The sequence below is a fragment of the Apteryx mantelli genome, chromosome 1, assembly GCF_036417845.1.
Source record: "Apteryx mantelli isolate bAptMan1 chromosome 1, bAptMan1.hap1, whole genome shotgun sequence".
Taxonomy (NCBI): Eukaryota; Metazoa; Chordata; class Aves; order Apterygiformes; family Apterygidae; genus Apteryx; species Apteryx mantelli.
The window spans coordinates 9,701,072-9,724,764 of NC_089978.1; the positions used below are offsets into that span (position 1 = coordinate 9,701,072).

The 23,693-nt window shown below is 41.5% G+C and overlaps 1 protein-coding gene across 6 annotated transcripts in view; it reads right to left on the bottom strand.

Annotated features, from left to right (window-relative positions):
- The window catches only part of ME3 (malic enzyme 3), a 137,809-nt gene that overhangs the window by 60,161 nt on the left and 53,955 nt on the right, over positions 1 to 23,693 (bottom strand). For 3 of the 6 annotated variants that reach the window (XM_067317634.1, XM_067317606.1, XM_067317615.1), the window contains exons 2-3: positions 1,218 to 1,351; positions 28 to 177 (exon numbers count right to left, since the gene is read on the bottom strand). In XM_067317634.1, coding sequence (XP_067173735.1) covers positions 28 to 177; positions 1,218 to 1,348 — 281 coding nt within the window. In that variant the 5' untranslated portion in view covers positions 1,349 to 1,351. Of the gene's footprint in view, positions 1 to 27; positions 178 to 1,217; positions 1,352 to 2,588; positions 2,594 to 11,982; positions 12,031 to 23,693 lie in introns of those variants that run through there. The other 3 variants (XM_067317643.1, XM_013950343.2, XM_067317625.1) reach the window with 2 other exon arrangements.

Sequence of the window (23,693 nt, forward strand, 5' to 3'; positions counted from 1 at the left end):
AGGGGCAAGAATGCTCACTTCACTCACCGTGGCCTCCTGAAAGTCAAACCATACTGCTGACAAGCCAGGCCGACTGTTGGGGTGTAAACGATGGGCATGAATCTCTCAATGTCAGAGGTCAGCACTCGGTAAAAAAGCTTCTCGTTCCTGTCTTGTAATGTCATAAGGACAATGTACCTTAAAAGTAAAATGAAATACATACATATCAGTATTTTTGCATGTTGGCAATTTCATTAAAAGCAGTACTCAGTTCACTCAGTACTTAATACTTCCAATCCCTAATGCTCCAAAGTGCTAGGCTGTGAATAGACATTTTGAGCTAGATTTCCCAGAGAACCTGAACGTCCAGCTCCACCATCCTCAATGACAGCTTACAAAGACTCAGTAGCGCTGAAAATCAGACCCATTATATATCCTTAGATTTTCTGAATTTGCTTCAGAAACAGATGCAATGCAAAAGGTCAAATGTAGTCTTCAGGGCCATCTGGTACAGAATAGGACATAATCTGTAATATCTAAATCTATTAAGCAATCTATAAGGTTATATATACATATATGCAAATATTAATATGCAATTTTCAAAGCATTGTCTTTCCTAAGATATTTCTACAAAACCTCTCTCTCTTTTATCCTGCATTCTCAATTAATCACCAAACACATCAAGACAGTTAAATACTATATTTGAAAGAGGAATATTAAAAATATTATTTTAGAAAATGAAAACATTAAATCAACTTTGCATTCTTAGTGTTGTCCAGACTTACATGTGCATCACTGACTTTATATGATCACTTAGTAATTTAGAATATATCACATTTGCACAAAGGGTTTTTCTTCTCTTGGTCAAATTGCAGCCAGAAAAATAAAAAACTCAACAGGTTATGAAAGACTGGGAATGATTTTCTGCCTGAGACACCTGTGTAGACGTAGTGACGAACATGCAAACAGGGTATAGTGAATTGCCACACTAATACAAGAGCTCTCCAGCAACATGGTAGTACAAAAAAGCAATACCACTATTTTGGGACTGGGATGGCACGTAACTGAGGTGACAGAGGACCGTCCCCTATAGACACTGTTGGTGCTGCAGAATATTGACAGGTGAAAAAAAGTGACTCTGAAGGAAACCTGTGGGTCTTGAAAAAGGATCCTCAAATCTTCCCAGAGACTTTAAAGAACTGTAAAAGAAGGGTGGGGGTAAGACTTTTTTGACATACTTGTCTAGATCATTAGATTTGTTCTCGTAGTTTTTCATGACACGGAGAACTTGGACGTCCTGGCTCAAGAAGCAAGGAGGAAGTAGGCCGTGAATTCCCAGCTGTAGCCTCTCTTCAAGCGTAAAAGCCATTCCCTAGGAAGAAAAGAGGAAGGCATATTCAAACAGCAAAATATGCACTACCATGAGCACCTGCCTTCAAAAACCTACAAGGATTAGCCAGATATGCCCTGTCTAATACTACAAAAAAGCCTACTAGCAAATATCAAAAGGATATTTACTAATTATCAAAAGGATATATCAAAGCAAATATCAAGTATTCTGCCATTCGCACACGTATTAAGGCTGATAACGTAAATATGATTAGACAGCAGTGAATCGGGCAGGTTATGATGATTCGGGGGATACTGGGAGCTGTATTTGCCAACTGTTCCTTGCCATTTCCCGGTAATACTAAGTGCACTTTGCAGCCCGGCACTTGGCAAAAGCAGCACTTGCAGGGACCCAGGAGTTTGGCAGGAGCACAGCCTACCCCTGAGATTCGCGGCCTCAATTCTAGCCGCAGGTACATCCCCAAGGGGCTGCCTATGTCAGGTTTGTTTCTCTTGAAGGAGATGTGCTGTTTTTTTTTTATCAGCCTCATTGAGTTACTCTCTACATCAGACCAGCTTAAAAATGAACGTTACAAACGTATTCTGATAAATTCATGATTATAACGCCAGGAACAGGCCATCTGAGAGGAAAGCAATCAGCAACCACAGATCCCCGCTGCACGGGCTCCATCCCCAGCTGTCCCCAAGGCCCTTGAGGCCGTCCTCGTCCACGGGAGGGATGGAGTCGGACCATGCACTCCCCTCAGGTATGCTGCCCAGTGACATGCAACTTCTGGACGAACAAACCTGATGCCAGTGGGGCTATGATGGTGCTCACTTTTGCCTTCCGAATTTGGTCTGTATATAGTAAGTATCAGGATATACATAAGGATGTATGAGGGCATACATAAGGATGTGTAACGATATACATAAGAACGTATAAGAGCAGTCTCCTTAAGACTTCTCTCAGTTCACACTCTTATTATATTACTTAATTAGCTCATGTCTACTAGTTTCAGTGGCCTTCCTGAAGCCTAATTTTCACAATCCTTTATAAATCACATATCATCAGGTTTAGATATTGAATTTAGATATTGAATAGATGTCTTCGCAAACTCATCAGCTTCAGTTGGTTTCTAGGTCTCTAGGTCTTCTCTTAATGTATATTAATGGCATATTAATAGTACTGTACAGGAGACAGACTTGACATGCAGGATGCTTTCTCAGCACCAACTTCACTGCCCACCCGTCCACCTCTTGTGGTGGATACTGATACTGACATGACCTGCAGCTGAAGCTCCGATGTTAGATTGCATAGGATATTCCTGCTCTTACAGAACAATTTGACTCATCACAGGCAGAAGTCTGAGCGTGTCCCTGTGAGTGTCATGGTTGATGTTCCAGATGACTGACAACATCCTGCTTTGGCCTCAGCCCCGTGAGCAGCAATGGCAAATGCATTCCACAAGCTGGGGAGCAGATTATAAAAGATCCTTAATTAATGAGATTTCTGCTACGCTGATACCAGATTAGACAGCAGGATAGAAGGAAACATTTTGAGAAGTGACTAAGGAGCTTAAATCCTAATGAAAACTTCACCCATAACTAACCAGCTGATTCATACCTTGATGAACAGCTGGCAGTAAAATATTCAAACTCGGTAATTATTGGACTACGTTTACTCAAGCAAACAGACAAATGCTTGAAAAAATCTTAATGAGCAGCTTTATGACTACCTAGCTGTTAAACTGGCATTTTATTCCACGGATCTAGTGTTACGCAATGACAAATAACTATTATTAATGTTGCACAAGGAAAACCGAGGACATATCTCAATGAACTTGCTTTTGGCAGCCCTCCATCCCCTCCTGTTGCTTGTTCCTGTCCCCATGCCATCTCGTCAGTGGTGCCAGCGCAAGCATTTGTGCAGTCACATGGTTAATCAGAGGGTGGAAGTACTTGGATTAAAAACAACCAGGTCATTTGAGCTCAGAGCAGATCCTCAGGCTGATGCATCATGGATGGCTTTACATGCATTGGCAAGCACAGACACATCCAAAGGGGATATACTGCAGTGGGAATGACTGGCTGGAAGGACCATTCAGTTGCAAGTGTTGTGGCTGCTGATAAAACTGTTTGTCAAACTACAACCAGAGACACAGAAATGTCAAGTGACCTGTAAAAGATCACACAGTGATAGAGGGCTGAAGCTGATTCTCCTGTTTTCCAGGTCCATGCCTTATTCATAGTGTGATACTTCTTTTAGTACTAAACTGCACATTCACACAAAAGAAAAAAACCCTTCATAGAGTTCAGAAAAGACATTCAGCCTCCAGGATATCTGGGAGGAAAAAGATTCTTATCGCACAAGCATTTTCTCATTTTTTCTCTTCTGTTTCAGGAAAAACCAAATACTTCCCAAAACTTGTTGCAAGGACATGGCAGAGAGAAATCATTCCTCTTACAGCCAGCAGGCCAGCAGTCAGCAGTTGCCCTGTGAGGCAGGAGGTCCAGATTCTGCTACTAAATCCAGAAACTGCATCAAGGTCTCTGCTGCCCTTGAAGAATGTTGTACCTGTGACATGACCGGTTCCCCTAAAGTGCCTGACATTTTGACCCAAAATTCCTTCCTGAATCTGAGAAGCCTTTCCCCAAAAAAGTTTCCCAGCAGAACTGGTACATTCCCACAAAACAAAGTTTGAGTTTTTGTGAGTCATCATTTTCTAACTTAAAACCTCCCCCAACATTCTCATCAGAAAAATTGCAATCATTTGTATTCTCCACACTGGAGGCTTCTGAAATACTAGACTAAAATCAACATTGGACATCAGCTCTAAATCAGTATTTGGCTTTACAGTGACAATGTTGTATCACAGCAGGGAAAATACAGCTACTGCAAATGTCAAAGTTTATCTGCAATGAATGGCAAAGAAAAAGATATAGTCACAATTTCAAACCATTTACTTCCTGCAACCTTTGAACATGGAGGGTAGATAACAGGAGACAGAAATATTTGGCACTAAAGGATCCGCTTGCTTTCTAGAGACAGTTGCATCACATGTTGGCTGCTCAGGGTCACAGACCTGACCCTGGCTCATCCCCTGGAGCAGAAATGAAGCTCAGCAAATAGTAACCCAGTGGCTGTTACTCTTCTGAAACAGAAAGGGATAGAAAAAGCAGAAAGAGCATCCTAGATATTGCTGTCCCCAACTGCTTGTGTAATTTTTTCAATAGGAAAAAAATGTGTTTCCGTTATTCTCCACCCACTAAAATAGTTAGTAAAAAGTTTCAGTATTTCATCAAATGATCACACCCGCAATAGAAGAAAATTTTCTGGCTAAGTCCAGCACTTTTCTGTTCAAAGGAATACTGTGATGCCTTATGGAAACCAAAGGTTGCGTGCCTCCCAGTACCCTTGTTTTTGCAGTTGGTTGGGCTATACCTGACTGACTTCTACAACTGAGTGCAGCCAGAAGTGTCCAGTGTCCAGAGGCAGGGTGAGAGCTGTAAAAAGAATTACAGCTGCCAAGGAGCTGAAGCACTTGCATTGGGCACTCACTCTTCAGTCCTGCTGGGGCTTTTTTCTTTTTTTGGTGGAGAATTCACCAGGTTGATGCCTTGCTTCAAGATTTGGTTGCTGTGATCCCACCACCTCCCTGATTTATTGCTTTCCTCTAGAGACAAACAGGCTGGAAAGCATCAGCAGAGTGCTGCGAAACCTCTTGAAGTGAGGTTGGGAATTAATACAATAATAATATTAAATAGGGGCAAAAGGGGGTGCTGGAAGAGTTTGTTGAAATAGCTTTGGCAAGACATTCACGCAAACCTAGGACACGACTCTGCTCAGTACTCGAATTCTGGCTAGTTTTTATGTTTGCCTCCAGTCAAGACTCTGGTCTTCACTGCTGACCCACTATTTCAAAGATGGGGACAACTCAGTCACTGAACATGAATTTTGAGTAAGTAGGAGAGCTATGCATATGGATGCAAGCTGTTTGAAGGCACTTCTGGGATTATGAGAGCCAAGTAAACTGTTTGTTTAAAAACAACCACAGTTGTGCTGTTAACAGTTCAAGGACAAGCACAGTCATACTAATATAAGACAACTCTAGCTTACTGCACTTGGCTGAAACAGCGTGAGCTACACCAGCATAAGCATTTTCATCCTGGAGCAATTGCAACCATGTGTGATGAGGGAGTTGCTGCCTTCACTAGCAGTTAAATCTCCAAAAGACTTGAATACAGAGCTGGCCCGTCATACTGCGGCTCTGTGGCAGAGCAGGGAGTAGAGCAGAAATCGCCTGTCCTGACTTTAAGTGGTTGCTTTCTGAAGTTTAGCGGAAGGTCTAGGAGTAAGACCCCTGGGTGAAGTGGTTATATTCACTGAAACAGCACAGCGTGAAATGAATTTGGAAACACATTCTGCCTCAGATCAAAAGCTGGTATTCACTGAGGTATTGCTATGTTTAACATTAAAGCGTTTGGGGTTGGATTTTTTTTTAAGACTGCCTGAAAGCCATATTGTACCACTCCTTTTTCTGTTCTTGAAAGGTCTAATGATTAGATGGTTAGCCCCAGCCCTGCAGAGCGAAAGCCAGGTGCTCCAATTCATTTTTAAATGTGTGGGAAATGAGTTGTCATGGAGAGGGCAGATGTTATGTCACTGACCAAAAACAAAGGCGAAAATATCAGCTGCCCACGAGGCTTCATGCTATGTAGAAGCTAAGGTTTTGTGCCAAGAAAGTCGTGCTGCAAAGTATCCCAAATTCTTACATTTTCTTATCTGTGACAGCACCAAGTCTTTATGTGGCAGCTCTCTGTTTGCAGCTGAAGCCCACAAACCCCACCAATTTCAGGAAATGAATAGGGAAGCCACTTCACAGATGAAGACTACTTTTATCACTGTTTGCAATCCCCCACCATGAGAAAGGGGTGTTTCACTCAGAGATGAATATAGGTAGGAGGGAGGCAAGCATGGCTTAGCCTTGTAATTTATTTGTCATAGTTCATGCTTCCAGCCCTTAACTGTGGAACAAAGACACCAAATGGTAGTTATTAGTGTGTCAGGTAACTATAGTTAAGGCAGCGGAGGCAAAATCAAGGGCTGAAACGCAGACCCAGAGCACTACTGCAGAAGGCAAGCTGCAAGAGCAGGCATGGCTAATCCGCGTCTCCTTTAGGATGAGTAAATTAACAGCCATGCTGATGGAGAAGTCCTAATACTCATAAACAGGGAATTTAATAAGCTTCTTCATATGTTATTCTCTACAGATTTTTCCTGTAACATCTTCTCCATAAATATTTACACCTGTATTATTTTATAGCAGGGACATACTTTGACTATCTGCTGGAAGAAGTTCCTCCCACAAGAGGTCTGTGCAGAGGGTAAGTTAATACCCACTGAGACTGCATTCAATCAGTGGCTGGGGAGCAGAGGGCAACAGTAGAAAATAACAATTTTCTACACTGTACAGGATTTTTCCTCAAAGGTCAGATCCTACTGTGGCCTCCTCTGCACCAAGTGACTTCGAAACCCACTTCACAACGTCCCGAAGGAGCAGTACAGAGCCAAACCCAGCAGTGCGCCTCCTCCTGCAAAGGCTTGCTGGCATGGCGAGGCTGCTGCAGGTCCTGGCCTGCACAGCATCCCCACCCTGGAAAAGATGTATTGAAAATATTATTTCCATAAAAAGATGTAAGAAGGCACACTGGAGAGATAATCCTTTATTTTATCACTTTAAATGTCTTATAGCCTCTAATTATCTTTGATTTGTAAGTGTGCGTATTTAAGTTTGGAAAAAAAAAAAAGCATGGTGCTTTGGGGTATTCAAAAGACATAATTCAGCATGTCGCCTCTGAAACCTGGAAAAAACCCTCACTGTGCTTCTCAGCAGTTATTGCCAAGACGCATGATTTACAAACTCTTCTTATTGTGTTTGTGCATCTCTCAGGGTTCAAAGTCACTAGTTTAAAATCCCACACTCTTGGCCATCCCTTTCATTTCAAAGTGGTATGTTCATTGATTCCTAATCCTTTCATACAGTTGTTCCTTCCCCTCCCACAGAGACTTGGAGAGCTAAAAAAAAATCCAACACAAGGATAATTAAGTGACTCAATTTCATGTTTGCTTCAGCATACAGTATTGGAGCCTGGGGAACCATCTTTAATGAGGTCCACTAGCTCAATTACAACATAAATTGTCCTAGCTATTAACAGGGTTTTACCAGTAATTGATTTGCTTTGTGTGAGTGACTTGCTTTCATTGGATTAGTGGGAAATATTTCCATTACCATTCTCATTTATAACTTGTCTTGCAAAAGAGGCTTCCGATTTACACCAATGTAAGAGTGAGCAGAACTGCAATATAACAATATCCCTGTGCCACAATACTTACGGACCAAGGGTCTGATCCTGCACTGTTTATCTCACAAAAGTAAGTGCTTTCATGATCAAGACACACCCATGATAGGCAAGACGTGACAGGCAAGAAGCAGCAAAGCCATGATGTTCCCATATGTTACTGGAGGTTTGCCTCAATAAATAAACTTTATAAGTGTTTTCAGGGTTTTATTTATTAATCCATAGGAACAATTTCATTGCTAAGCTCCTCAAGCCTTCTCTATATTGCAGACTGCAGGGGTAGAACTGAATACCAAAACTAGCAAAGAACTCATTACCATTTCTCACAGTTTGCCAGCCTCCAGGGCACTATTTTTTCTTGCAAAGAAAACAGAGCAAATCCTTATGTTAGAAACTATAAGTGTTTTGTCTGCAAACAAGATTATATTACATTGAGAAAAACATTTAAAAACTGAGCTAGGCCAGACTGCTCAAAGAATAGCTGGTTTGGCAGAATGGTTTTGTGAAGGATCTATCAATTTCACAGGCAGTTAAAAATGCCCTCAATTTCTCAATTAATGGGAAAGGTGGAGATAGACAATTAATGCCCAGTAAGAGGTGACAAGGTACAGCTGTTGTTTTTTAAGAAACTCAGATTTGGGGCTAAATTCAATGTCTTGTTTCCTCCCACAAAGGCAACATTAAGATCCTTGCAGAGTGCTATTCGAATCAGTGGAAATACTTTTTTGGCTTTCATGAGAATTAGATTAGGCTGACGTTTTGTTGTTGTTGTAGTTGACAGATTCACAAATGTCTTTACAGACATTAAGTGAATAAGCCTCATTGTCTTTTGGTAAAGAAGAAGAGTAAAATCACTGCATAGAGACTAGGAACACTATGCTGCAAAAAAAATTGTGTTGGGAACTAAAAGAACAGAGGAATCCTGGGAAGTTATTAAAAGTAATAGAGCAGCACTGCCTGTCAAAAGAATGGGACATATGTTTCACACCTACACACAAACAACAAAGACAGTTCTCGCCCAGCTGAGCCTAAAATACGAAGCGCTCAGTGGTTGCCTCTTCTTTTATAATAAAATAAATGATAGAGAGGAATGATGGAGTGAGTGGTAACAAGGACATCAGCTTTTGTGCTATAGCCAGGTACACAGGCAAATTCCTGAGACAAACCCAAAATACCCAACTGCTTACCAAAAAAGTCCCAAAAGATCTTGGTACACAGATACCCCTGTCCTGGCCTTCTCAACTCCCACGAAAGTGAAAACACCCCAGTAAGGACTACATGATTCCCAGACTCCCTGTATAATTCCCCATCTGTTTTACACGTACCACTGTCACACCTTTTTGTGCCAATTAGCTAGCAAAATGACCTTGTTCCAGAAAAGCTTGTAAGCCATACAGGGGTGCTGTTCCTTCACCTCATGGGGAGAGGGAGCAAGGTAAAACAAGTTTCTTTAGGAGTTTCTCCAAGCAGATAGACCAGTATTTCTGTTAGAGTATAGCAGTTTCTGTGATGTTGCAGACACAAGTTTCTCCCCAATATGATGTGCTTCCTCAAGACTGGAAGAATTCTACAAAAATTACAACACTTGCATTCCTAAGTATATGAAAAACAGTCCTCATCTTCAATTCAGACAAGCAAACATGTCTGAGAACAAAGATCAAGGCAATTTCAAGGTCTAAATGTGATCCAAAACATTAGCAGAACACAGTTTTAAAAGCCAATTTTACAGTGTCTGGAAACTTCTTGCTTTGTACAGACAGCTGCTCATGTGAGTAGTTGTTGCATATAATATGGGTTCAATGCTATAGAGAACATTGATTTCCTTTTGAGGTTCCAGCAAGTTACACAAAATGAGAATTATACACTTACTGCTCGCACGCAAACTGTATTATGCTGTGGTTTTGGAAGATGGGAATCTCTCTATCTACAATTTGCATCTCATTTGTTATTGCAACTCCAGGCCTACAAGGTTGCAGCAACTAGGTTACAGCTCATAGATGACTGCTGGTGGCTGTCCTCAATCGAACACCACTGACAACCGTGACCTAAGACATACAGCTAGCTGTTATCATGAGCAGATCACTTGGATGGGAGCTTAATCTGAATGACATCAAGAGTAGTTTTCTTACTGACATTACCAGTGCTGATCTCTCCACTGAACCATTCCCACATCCTTATATGCTCCTTCCACCAAAGTCCTAAGCTTTGGAGAAAGGACCTGTTGGCAGTGGCTTGTCCAGCAGTACTGGATGGTCTCTGCTCATTCCCATCTAATGCAGGACAAGTGGGCTGGGCTTCTGAACTTCAACTTTGGTAGTGGTTTAATGGGATGTAATATATGCCTGCATTACAGAGCACTATGGGCCAAGTAAGATGTTTATCACGCATTCTTGTACCCCTCAGAGGAAAGATTCTAGAGAAAGGCAGATAATTTAAAAATTAGGAATGTGAGAAATAAAGAAGGTTCTAAATAAGAAATCTGTCATCTCAGTGCAACAAATGCAGTAGAAAAAACACCACTGAGCTGTCCTCCAATTATTTAACCATCACTTGAAGACAACTAGAAATGAAGGCAAACATAGATCATCCTGCAGGAAATTTGTGCTGTCCTCTTTTGACAGCTCCTTCCTCCTCACTTCTCAGGCTTCCATAGACTCAGCCCTCTGATGGTATTTTATTTTTTTCTCTCAAGGCATTAAGCATCTTGCCTCCCTTCCTCCCTCTGTCCTTAGTCTAGCATTTCTATAACTGTTTTGCAAAAGTCATTTTTAATGTTGATGGATAGCTAAGCTATCTCTATGCATATATTATATACATATACGTAGCACAAATGCATGCATGCACGATCTTTTCCAATCCAGCCTCCAGCCAGCTCTGGGGTGATCTCCGTGCTGACCTCATGGGGTGCTGTTTTGCCAAGAACATGTTTTGCTTAAATGCTGAGATCAGTTATCCAACTGTCCAAACGACTTTTGGCATCACTATGGAGAGTAGCTAGCCTACCATGACTACCCTCTGACCTGGCCCCTCATCCTGGTCCTTGCTTGAATATATTACTTGGAACTTTTTCTTCTTTTCTAATACAGAGAGGAAAAAGGAAAATGCATGAAATACTCCCGTAAGTGTGATCTGACCTTTTGTGTCTACAGCTCTCATCACCTTTGCATGCACTCTCCCTGCTATCTTGGTACATTGTCAACCAAATTAAATGTGTCTCTAAATAATATGCAGTCGAATGCACAGCACTCAGCATGTTTGGCCCTGATACCAGAGCATCTGGACAGCAATTTGTACAATAACACAATACAAGTACAAAATGATACATCCTTTCTATCAAACTTCCCCCCCAGGACCTCTAAATATTCTTCCAATGATATAGTTTCAAAACCTTGAAACTTTTATTTCCCACTTTCTTTGCTTTTCAAAATTTTAGCTCTATTTTTTCCATATGGTGTGAGCAGAACTATGTCCAAAATTCCAGGTGAGAAAAATACCATTAATTTCATACAAGTGCTTTAACTTTTATCACTTTTTTGAGACTGAGCTTAACCATTTCCAGTTTCAAAAGCACCCGTAGCACTAGAAAGATATTTACACTAGACTATAAATCAAATAACTAATAAAGTTCCTGAGATTTTTCCAAAAAAGTAAAAAATGTAAACTCCCATATTCCTCTTCCAACTGTTTTTAATCAAGGAGAGTATGAAATAATAAGTTTTCTAAGTTCAGAATGGGGAAAAAAATACAATTACTTTGAGATGAAACTGAAGATTAAAAGCCTTTTGATTCCATGAGCTGTTTGACAAACATTTCTATGGAACAGGAACTGTAGCAAGATATTATAAAATATTTATGTCAATTTGCAACATGTGTGACCACGTGTTGGTCAAGACAGCAGAACTGCTCATTACGACTAGGAAGCAGTAAATCGTCCCTTTGGCAAACCTTCAAATGAGTTTAGAAAAAAAAAGTTTCAGTTCTTGATTCCATTAGATACTATAACTTAAAATGCAAACAATATTGTTCTTGGCAAGGCTCCTGCCCGTCCACTTCAGCACAATTACTTCAGCCTCTCCTAGCTCGGACGAATATTGGCCGAGGCCAACGCAGCAGCTTCCTTCCTCCAGCAGAGTATCTATTCTTCTGTAACCGAAACAATTAGGCTGACTGATGCAAAGCTGAAGTGTGACTGCAGTAAGGGTAACAAACATAGTCCTGACTCCTTGAATATACACTCTTATCCCAAAGTAATTGAACTGCTAGCTGAATGATCACAAAAAGGCAATGACCAAAGCATTAATTTCCCTCACTCACCTTGTGTCTGTTGGGAGACACCAGCTGATGCATCCAACCTGAAAACTCACCACTCAGAGCTGGGTTTCAACCGAATAAGATCTGCCTTGCTCAAAGAGCATGATACAGCGCAGGGAGCACTGCAGGCAGATATCCACTAGGGTCTGGAAAGACTGGGAACATTGAAGAGATTTTCACTTACGACCTGCTGTGAAAGAGTTGTATGTAGGATGGCAGCATGACCACCAGCTTTGATTCCTTCAAAAACAGCTGCTGATGCTGAGTACACCCTTGGGAACAGACCCCTAAAACCCAGACTTCAATCCATGGTTTTGGATTTGGTCTCCTCTGCCTTGCACCAAAGTCATGCAGTGTCAACAAAGTAAAGCAAATTTAAAATAACTTTGAATATGATTAGTATTTGAAATAATTGAAGGCATTGAAGAATTAGGCCCTGGATATTCAGAACTGAAAAGCTAATTGTATATCCTGGGGAAAACAAAAACAATGCTACACTTTGGCATTAATATGATTCTGTCAGTTCCCAATAACTGTTTGATGTATTACTAGACACAACAGCCTTTATCCTTGGGGCTGAAGCTCAAATATAAGTAGTTATCACAATATCCGTAACATCTGGGTGAAGGAGCACTCACTCCTGAATTTGTTTGGTTACCATTAGGTCTCATATTGAACAAAAGTTAGAAATGAACACTCTGCTTTATCATCTTTTACATATTTAACTAAAGCATGGTTGTCAGAGTATATATATGGCATGTCTCTGGTGTGTATAGAAAAGCTTTGCCTCCTGTTCCATTGGTTTGTAAGAAGTACCAACCTTACCAGGTCAGTCTTTAACCAATGTCATTTACTTTCTGGCCATGTTTCTGCCTTCCTGCTACATGACAGCACCCTTTCTCAGCCAAGGAGAAGAGTTCAGTGGTTTTGACATACTCGTCCAACACTGATCTTGATAAACTACAGATCTTCTTACAGGAAGGCCTGGAGCTGTATGGCACCCTGGGGAGAAAGCAGCTATTTAAGGATGCTCATACAACTGCAGGGACAACCCCTTCAATGAAAACCATGCCCTGGGCAAAGGTCTGGGATTTCTAGAAACAGGATCCCGTGTAAGCAACCTGATAGCTTTTTTAGTTGGTTGGAAGAGAAAATTTAAACCAGCAATTTAAAAAGAATGGCATAGTTTTTTGCTTGTGCCTTCAAGCCACTACAATCGTTTCAGTAATATCTCAGTGATGCTCTATTCTTGTGTCTGAAAACTTGCCTAAGAGAAATTCAGAGTAGCTGATAAAGCCCAGATGATGTGCACCCGAGGAAATGGTAATCCCTACACCAGGGTGCTAGTCCACTCCCTCGGGATCCAGGAGGACTCCAGTACAAGATTAAGGATTTGTGAGGCAGTGGGCTTTCCCTTCACTGAGCTGAACAGATTGGTTTGGGAGCTGACAGCACGGGAGACTGATTGAGGAAAATGTTTTCTGATGGGAAGCACTGATCAGAGCAGCAAGGTAAGTACCTGAACTTAAGGTCTCTTGCAGTTTTTAATACCATTGTGTCTTACACACAGGGCCAAATCCGGCAGCTCTGAAAGGCTGTAATGACGACAGAAATATCATATTAACCAAGTGCTGAGTGTGGCCAGCAAACTGGTTAGGAAACCAGCTTGACAGACTCCCCAGACCTTTTTGTCAAAAACCATGTGAGGAAGAAAGCAGAATGGATGGGTAAAGCAAAAATGAGTAAGTTAATGGTTTCTAAACTGTATAGATCTATAATACCATGAAATGGGCAGGAAGAAGCCATTAGGATAATCCAAACTCCACGGCTGTGCCATACTCTGCCTTGAGAGCAGATACCGTTTCTTCAGGACCAAGGGGATTCAGATAAAGTCTCCTAGGTGCCGGCACTCACAGATTCACTTGGAATTTCATTCCTAAAGCAATGTCTATTATTTTGCTCTAAGAAAGCTATATAGCTTGCTCATTCAGTCCCATGCATCTTTCACTTTTGATCTTCTTTCACAGAAAATGCAAAGAAGTCCAGTGGCAGAGCTGATAATTAGTGTCAGATTATTTTGTCAAAGTTACTGTTTTAACGATGTATCGGTTCCAGACCTAACACTTGGAGCTTCCAAGACCAGTGAACATTTTGTATGGCGTGCAGCAATCACATACTGTCATCAGACTTCCTCTGATGATTTCCTGAAGGGAAGTATTAGGTGCGTGCATGTCAGAACCAAACGAAACAAATATTATTCGTGCCAAATCTGCAAGATGAACCTTACTACAACTTTGTCACAAAGTAAATGAAACTTTCCACAACAATTTGGTTATTTCCATGGTTATTGTAACTTGATTATTTCCATGAAAACTTTCTGTGTGCTAATAATGCCAGTAATAAACACACAGCAATCCTTCAGACGTATACCCAGTGACAGTTCCCATGCATTTGCTGCCCTAGGCTGTGTTACGCAATTCACAGGACACAGCACAGATCTGAAGATCACAAAAAAAGCTCCAGTTGGCACAGTGTGCCCATCTACTTTCCTGGGATGGAGGCTGTTGTGAGTCCATCAGCCTTGTGTTCAAGTTTGTCCACTGGTTTACATACAGTTTCTGATGCAATGTTAAATTCTGGGTTTCACTTTTTTAAAGAAATCAGTGGATTGAGCCCTTAGCTACATAGACTGATAGATATTTTGATCTCTGAACCACTGCAGTAACCGGTCTTCTGATAGAGGATGGCTACCACATCCCAGAGCAAAGAGTGCGCAAGCCAGGTACAAGCTGTCAAGGACATCTAGCTCTGAAAGAAACTTTCAGGAGAAAATCAATGGACCTTCTGGAAATGACCAAAAGCCTTCTCTTCAGCAATGCTTTTCCACTCTACCCATCACAATTCAAAACAACCTTTTACTCCTAAAGTTCTGTCAGCTCAACCCTTCCAAAACACAGAGCACAATGAAAGAGAGCCTGTCTGCAAGTAGAGTCGGGACTCCCCGAAGGAAGAAGGGCAGTGTCTCAGTGGCTGAGTCCTGGGATGACGGTCAGTGATATAAAGCCTAAAGATGAGCAAATAGGAGGGTCTACAGTCCAAAGGGATGAGCTAAATCTTCTGCTAGAATAAATTTCCAACATGAAAACTTTAAGGTCATCTCTATAAGTTTATCCAAAAACTATCCCTTCCTCCCAAGACTGGCAGTTTCATTTTGAGCTTGATGCAGGCTTTTGTTTAGCAATGGGCTAGGGTGAAAATTATGAACTTGGCATGCAAGCCATGCAAAACCACACCATGCATGTACTGAAAGGAAAAGCAAAGTGGACTAAGCTTTCTTTGTTCCTTGGCCAGAGGGTTTGGCTTAGCAATCAGTCTAGCTCTTCCTTCCAGCTTAAGATAAATTGGATTCCAATGGTAAAACCATGGCTCCAGTGAATTAAATGGCAAAACTCCTGTTGATTCCAAAACAGATCAGATATGATAGGATTTGTTTGTTAGACAAAAAATTAAATGCAAATAATAATAATGAACATTTCATTATTATTTAAAAATAATGACTCCTCCTTTAAGTGAAAGTTGAAGTGATGGGAAGACATAGCAGGCATAATTATATTATAGAATTAAGTTTTTAAAATAAACATAACTTCCACAACAAAATAAATGTTGTTACATCATTAAGCTCTCCTCACTGGAAGCAAAACTGATGCTTTTTAAAACACATAGAATCTACAGAGTCAAATTTCAGTATCAGGTACTGTTTCGAAGAAATACATATTACTTTCAGCTTTTGTATTTCCAGAGCTATATAGATAACTGTAGATGCAGAAAGATATCTAGTGTAATTATCAAGAAATTATTAATAGGATGGGTGTCTAATTTGCATTGTGTTCAGATTCCATGGATTTAAACTAGCAGTGCCTTAATACCTTCACAACTCTGATCAGAAAGGTTACCAGAAACTACAGATTCTCTAGTGGCTGTTAATAGTTTAGTTATTATATACATTTGCACTTCTGAATAAAATAAGATTATTCTAAGGGGGTCTGGCTCCACAAAAAAAAAAAAAAAAAATTAATTAAAACTGTTTTCAAAGGGAGTTCTAATTTCTTGCCAAATACCCCTAATATAAAATCAGATTAAAGGCATCTGGAAATGGAAAAAAGAAGAATGTGTACAAATGACTCTAGGCAAATTATATGACTGCTGAAGTACAAGCAAAGCTGTGGGGCTTCCTCCTGATAACAGGAACTCGCTTACAGACAAACACATACATAAGGATTGCCAGCCAAGGAGAAAGAACTGTTAAGAAAACAAAGAACACATCCAAAATTAGGGCTTCCTGCTTCTTAATTTAGGCCAGCCCATCCCACCTCAGAGAGCCAGCGTTTCCCTCCAGATAATTTGCTCCAGCTGCAAGCTGTTTGTGCACCACTGGGTCGTGATCAGTTGGTTGCTCTCACTACAAGGTGGCTTCATCTCACTCAGCATGGGCTAGGTGAGCTTTGCAGATGTGCAGTTTGCCAGGCACACCGAGTTCCTCACCTTCCAAATTTGAGACCTCCTCTACAACCTCCAAGGCTTAAAGCATGCCAGCATATTAGGAGGATGTGCATGTGCTTGGCATTTATTGTTTTGTTGATGAGAGAGTCCAGAATCACTAATTAGGGAGTTAGTGCCCCTAGGAGAAGCACTTGAGATAAAATGGCATTCTGGGAAAGGCTCTACCAGCTGGTTCCACCTATTTAAGCATGAAAAAAAAAAAATTGAAAGCAAATATATAGCACCCCTTTCACATGGAGCCATGTAAATGTGTATTTGCTGTTGATTATTTTTTTGGTTTACAGGAACAGGAAACAATAACGTGCAGGTAATAAACTGTAACCGTGGAGACAGACAAATTCTGTTAGCGTGGTTTTGTCCCCAAGTATTTGATTACTTGGAGCTTTGTTGGAGCCTGGAGCAGAGCCAGGTGGTGCCTATTGATGGCACTGAAAGCAGAGAAATGCACTGCAGGTCAGTCACTAGAAGAAACCTTTCTGCTTCCACTTTGCCAAGTTACTTGGAGAGGTGGCTGATGAAAACAGCTTCTTTTCATCGGTTACAATGCAATTCTTTCAGGCTCTTTCTCATCTCGGACTTGTTGTCAGTACTGTACACAGGCTGGTGCTGAGGTCTGTAATGAAGGCACCATAGAAATTACATGACAAGCATTTATTGACCTCCCAACTGCCATTTCCTTGCCCTGACATAAATTTGAGCTCACTTATTATGGTGCCTCTGGCTCAATAATTGCCTTTTGGGAGACACTCAAACAGTTGATGCTTCAAATGGAACCTTTTCCAAGGGTCAAATCCTGTCCCTATTGTAGCCTATGGGAATTTCGCCATCAGACTTCTATGAGACAACAATTTGGCCATTAATCCATGAAAACTTGCTACTGTAGTTCATGGTGCACATCCATTATGACTGTGTTGTTCAATTCACTCTGAACCAGCTTGTTTTTATTTTAAAGAGAATTGCACAGACTATAGAGGAATTCAAACACCAACAGCATCGAAGGCAGGCATTAATGGTATTAACTATGTGACTGCTGGATGAAGATTGCCAAAATCAGCTCCACAGTTTTCCCAAACCTGCTAACAGTTGCTAGGACAATGAAAACATTGAAGAAAAAAGTGTCTCCCCACTTATTTCAACAAAAAGAAAGCAAAAGGTCCATAAACAAGAAGTTTCTACAGTGTACAGTCTAGGACCATGAAAGCCTTTCATTTTTATGAGCAGGAGCTGATTCTTTAGCTGATGGACTATTAAGGATTAAATTCTGTTCTTGATGTCCACTGGGGCACGCACTGTTGGGACTGCACCTTAGGGCAGGTTTTCCCAGTTGCCACTTGCACATCTTGGCTGACTTCACGAAGCTATGATAATGATGTGTTGCATTCATAATCAGATGTATCCCTACAGTCACTGGTTTCTAATCTTGTTTGATTTGCAGATCTCTGAAAATTTTCCAGTGAGATGCAGATGGTTACAGAAATGTCACGTACATGGTTTGCTGCTCAGCTTACATGAGCTTAACCATCCCTCACAGATCCACCTAGAAGTGATTCACAGACTCCTAGGTTCCGGGTTAAACACCAGCAGTATAAACAATACAAGAGATTTTCAGAGGCAATCAAGGCCACAGTAACTCCCATAATGTTAAGTCTGTTAGCTGACTTTTCCAACCTTGGCAATAGCCCCTAGCTCTCATTCATAGCTAATACTAAGTTATACTCTTGGACTTCATACCTAAAATATTTTGCAGCACCTTGAGAAATACCTTTTTAAATACAATGGCAGATTACTCCGGGTGGAAAGGAGTAAATAGGATGATATCCAGGTTTCTGCGTCTCTTGTTAATAAAACATAACATTTCTCTCCTCCTCCCTCTCATCATTCCTGTTTAAGTGATCCGGCACGCTCTAAATATGCACAAGGGCTCTATTATGTACACGCACTAGGTAGAGCAGGTTTCACTGGACTGTAACTGATTTGTTTCAGATGAAGGGATGCTGTTAACCACCACTGTGAATATAATTGCTTAGTTGCTTTCCACATTCCTGCCATTGTTGGCCTGGCTACTGCAAGGACAAGCTGGTGAGGAATTCCCTAATGCTGGTTAAAAAAAAGAGAAAGAAAGTTTTCCGCTCAAAGCAGGGAGTTCATTTGGACACGCCTGCACCTGGGGGACAAACAGCAATGTGAATGGCCCTTTTCACCATTTCACCGCTCGTCACGTTCTTCCTTGAAACCAGAGCCAACTCCAGGAGGAGAAACTCTCCAGGTGAGGAGGGAAAGGGAACTTCGCAGATGGTCGTAATACTGAGCTGCCACCTCCAAGGGAGCCTTGGGATGTACAACATCCGATTCCTTTTGTCACATGTGGGAGGGAGCTCAGAAGGGCTTTCCCTAAAGGCTGTCACTCGCGGCCCTTCCTTGCACAAAACAGTTCTGTTCCTGAGGTGTTACCTCTGTAGTATGTCCTATAATATTAAATTTGTGGGGAAAAAAACAAATTCCAACTGAGATTAGAGCTGCACGCTCCCAACTAGCTACACAATGGGAAGAAAAGACATAGGTAATTCATCAGACGGGGACTTGCGAGATCTGGATTCAGTTCCCTCCTCTGTCCCAGACTCCTTGGCTGAAGTAGTGTATTTCCAGCTTGGATGCTGGTAGCACCCAGAGCCTCCAACAAAGATTGGGGCCCTCCCATGCTGGGCATTACATATATGCAGGACACACATATTCTGATTTAAAGCTTGTTGAGCACTGTAGCATTAAGAGCAGGAAAGTTATGGGGAAAGTTTTTGCAAGGGTATAATCAGATGAGTCTGACAGTCCTTGGGACCTGGGTACCCAGGTAACCTTAGGGTCTCTCTACTGCTGTTTCTCCATTTTTAATCTGGATTCTTTGTTTTTCTTTTCTAAGTGGCCGGAAAGACTTCTTCCATTGTCTTCATCATTGCACTTGAGTCTTCTCCTTTGTGGCAATTTTGTCTCTCTCCTATGGAAAACTCCTTTACGTGTTTCCTCCTCCAACTTCATTCTTTTTCAAACAGCAGAAATGAAGGACTTCTGATTTTTTGTCATGCTTTTCTTTAATTTGAGATGTAATGTTATGTGTACACGTAAGTCTTTAGAGAATGAGAGCCCTCAGCTTTCTTTTGTACCTTTTAACTTATCACAGAATCACAGAATCGCTGAGGTTGGAAGGGACCTCTGGAGATCATCTAGTCCAACCCCCCTGCCCAAGCAGGGTCACCTAGAGCACATTGCACAGGATTGCATCCAGGCGCGTTTTGAATATCTCCAGAGAAGGAGACTCCACAACCTCTCTGGGCAACCTGGTCCAGTGCTCTGTCACCCTCACAGTGAAGAAGTTTTTCCTCATGTTCAGATGGAAGTGTCTGTGTTTCAGTTTGTGCCCGTTGCCTCGCGTCCTGTCGCTGGGCACCACTGAAAAGAGTCTGGTCCCATCCTCTCGACACCCTCCCTTCAGATACTTGTACACGTTGATAAGATCTCCTCTCAGCCTTCTCTTCTCTAGGCTAAACAGGCCCAGCTCTCTCAGTCTTTCCTCATAAGAGAGATGCTCCAGGCCCCTAATCATCTTTGTAGCCCTTCGCTGGACTTGCTCCAGTAGTGCCACATCCCTCTTGTCCTGGGGAGCCCAGAACTGGACGCAGTACTGCAGATGTGGCCTCACCAGGGCTGAGTAGAGGGGGAGGATCACCTCCCTCGACCTGCTGGCAACACTCTTCCTGATGCACCCCAGGATACCATTGGCCTTCTTGGCCACAAGGGCACATTGCTGCCTCATGCTTAACTTGGTGTCCACCAGCACTCCCTTTATCTCTCCCTTTGTTTTAATGATCAAAGCAGATTATTTAAATCTACTTTGAAAATAAGGAAACACTGTGGTCTAAAGCAGTCTGAACATTTTGCTTGTTTTAAGCAATTAATCAACATAATTTCTGCTTCTGAAAAGAATCGATGGTGTGATGTAGTCCTTTATAAAAACAGCTTTGCCATATTTTATATACAAAACTACTCTTACAAGTAGCCCTTAAAAGCAGCACAGAAAAATATGCATGATGCATTCCAGGTGTTAGAAGAGGATTGTCAGTTGTGGATAGAATGAAAGAATGGGAGTATATTCCTTCTCAATAAATACTAAAGTTTTGCTCTGGGCTATGAACAAACACTCAAAAATAACTGTATTAGAATAGCTCCTGTGATGCACCACAGCCCCAGGGTCCAAAACACACTGTTGAAAAAGATCAAAAAGAACCAACAAGAAGAGACAGGCTCTGTCCCAAAGAGCCAACTGGTAAAGAGAGGCAGAAGAAATCAAAGAAGCAATACTGATTAGCGTGATGAGCTGTGTCCTCAGCACAAGCCTCGCAGTACTTGCAGCATGCCAGCAGCCTAGTCAGTAAGTCAGCTCCAAAATATTGTTATGTTAGAGTAATACTTCTGTGCAAGTAGTTTTTTTCAAGGGTGACATGCTTCTCAGAGGTAAAACACAGAGGATCTTTGGCTGAAGTCTTATTGTGAGTGACACACAGAAAACCCCCTCGCCATAGGACACTGATTTACTGCGTACTGCTCCATTGAAATGTCTGTGCAGAAGATCACTGCTACTCCTAACAGGCTGCATAACACCCAGCTGAGCATGTGGTGCAAATTAGAGAAGTTCACTCTGCCAGCTTTGGCAATAGCTGAGACTGCTGGGGAAAGAGGTGGCTAAGCAGCAAAAACCATGCTATAACATAACAGACAGCCAAGGAATGTTTCCTCAGAGGAACTATATCTATTGAACAGACACTACGGATGGGCACAGTAGAGGGGAAAAGAGAACATGTTGTTCTTTGTAAAAACAAGAATCACCAAGCAAGACTCGCTCCAATTTCTGCCTTGTTTCACATAACTGGACTGCATTACTAGCCACAGGAGGTACATAATCAGCATAATTTACTTGATCATTAGCTACCTAATATGCAACAGTTGCCCTCAGAATTAATCAGGTGAACCAGGAAAGGCAAAATAGAGAGTTAAAAATGACACTGTATTAGATTTTTCCTTTTTATGTTACTCACCTAATGGCAGCAGCAGTAAACCAGCCTTAACTGCTCCCCAATATTTTAATCAAGCTTTTCCTAGGAACATTCAGAAGGAAAAAGGCTTCAAAAAATAATGGTGTAATGCCAATGACTTTCCATGCTCAGATCCTAAGAACAGAATTACACCACTGGTGTTATTAGGGGAAGATTCGCAGGGGGAAACTCTGGGGCTAGAAACAGCTTGTGTTTCTTTAATGGAGACATGATTATGTGCCTGGAAAGTAATTCCATGGCATTTACCTGGAATGGGCCTATTTCCACAGAACATTGCTATATATGTTTTTGCTGACAAGATCTACCTAGTTATAACACTACAAATCACAGAATGGTTGAGGTTGGAAGGGACCTTTAGAGATCTAGTCCAAACCGCTTGCTCAAGCACAAGCAGGTTCACCTAGAGCAGGTTGCCCAGGACCCTGTCCAGACAGCTTAAATCATGATGCTATAAATCATCTATCTATTTATATTAGAAGGTAATAGAAATAAAGACATTAAGACCCAACAATGTAAGCAAATTTTGTAAGACAGTTAATGTTCCAAGCATGGCACACTTAAATCCTCAGAAACTAGATATCCGAATCCCTAAAGACATTACTTTTATCAATTACATACCTCTAAAGTAAACAATGTGGTCAACCTGTGCATTGCTATGTGGTGACTCTTCTTAGGCAACCTCAAAAAAAACCCCCTAAACTCTTCCTGTCCTGTATAATTTGTGTAAAGCATTATTTAATCAAAGACACTCTTCGTAAGAGGGAGAGTCTTTCCCCATATTCTTCTTGTCTACTGGCTAAGGCTCAGCCTGCATTAATGTCTCACATCTCTCCACACACAAGATGCTTCATCAGGGTTAAGACTCCTGTGTCACCAGAGAGCTCCTAAAAGGGCACAGGTATCTAAGCAAAGCTAAGGTTTTGGAAGAGCGATACCATTTCCCACAACTGAAAAAGAGTCTAACAGAGGCAATACTCCTGTATCTCATCTTCAGGCAGATTTCCCTATTAGCTTGGTTAGTTGTACCCTATAGGTGCTTATCTATTCCCAGTGATTATAAGGGAAGGCTAGAGAACTACCTCTGCTGTAGTGTCTCCACCGCAGAGGAACCCCAGCTGAGGTGTCTGTCAACACTGTTATCACACTGTGTGTCCTGTTTCCCTCTCCCCTTGACCTGATGTAGCTGCACTGGCTGAAATACTCTGTGTGTCAAGGAGAGACTGAAGATAACATGGTTCAGAAAGGTGTAAGGAGATGTTTAGGAATGGCACTACACCAAAGGGTGTAAATGGCTTAAACTGATATTCCATCTTCAGGGAGGTTGTGCTTCAGTCCTATTACATTCATTCATAAATTCTGCGAATACATACCAATCCTATGAATCTAACATGTTGTAAATCCATGTAAATAGTAAGTTCAATATGATCTCAATTCCCTCAATAGCTCACTTTCCATACACATTTTACTGTGAACACTAAGACATTTCAGCTTTCCAACACCTCTTCCACGCAAAGTTCACAAGTTCAATTTCTTGGTCTGCAGCTGAAGCATGCAATGGGTTTTCTGTTTTACTGCACCAAAGGGAAGTTTTCCAGACTGCAGAAGAACTACAGCCAAACATGGATGTTTAGTTTCAGCGTTGCAGGAAGAGCTAAGAAGCACACGCTGAGCATGCTCCTGCCAGCACGGTTCTTTAGGGAGATCAGAGACTACAGTTTTACAGCATTTTCCCTAAAAATAAGAAAGGAATTAATTCATTGTTTCCATCTTGGACAAAAGGTTAAAGAAAGACTCTGAAAGGCCAGGGCTCAGAGGTAAGTAGATGGGGCCTACCAAATACTCTGCAAACTTCCTTTTTTTTGGAGTAAGAATAGCACCCCAGAATGTCTCACCTGCTGAGTCCCAGAGCCGTTGTCCTATAGGTGGTATTAACAGACCAAATACCTGCCCTAAATAGCTTATAAAGCCTAAGAAGTGCCAACTGCTACAGGCAAGCAGGGCAGCACAAATATGTTGCCGCAAGACAAGTGATGATTTTGATGTATTGGTAGC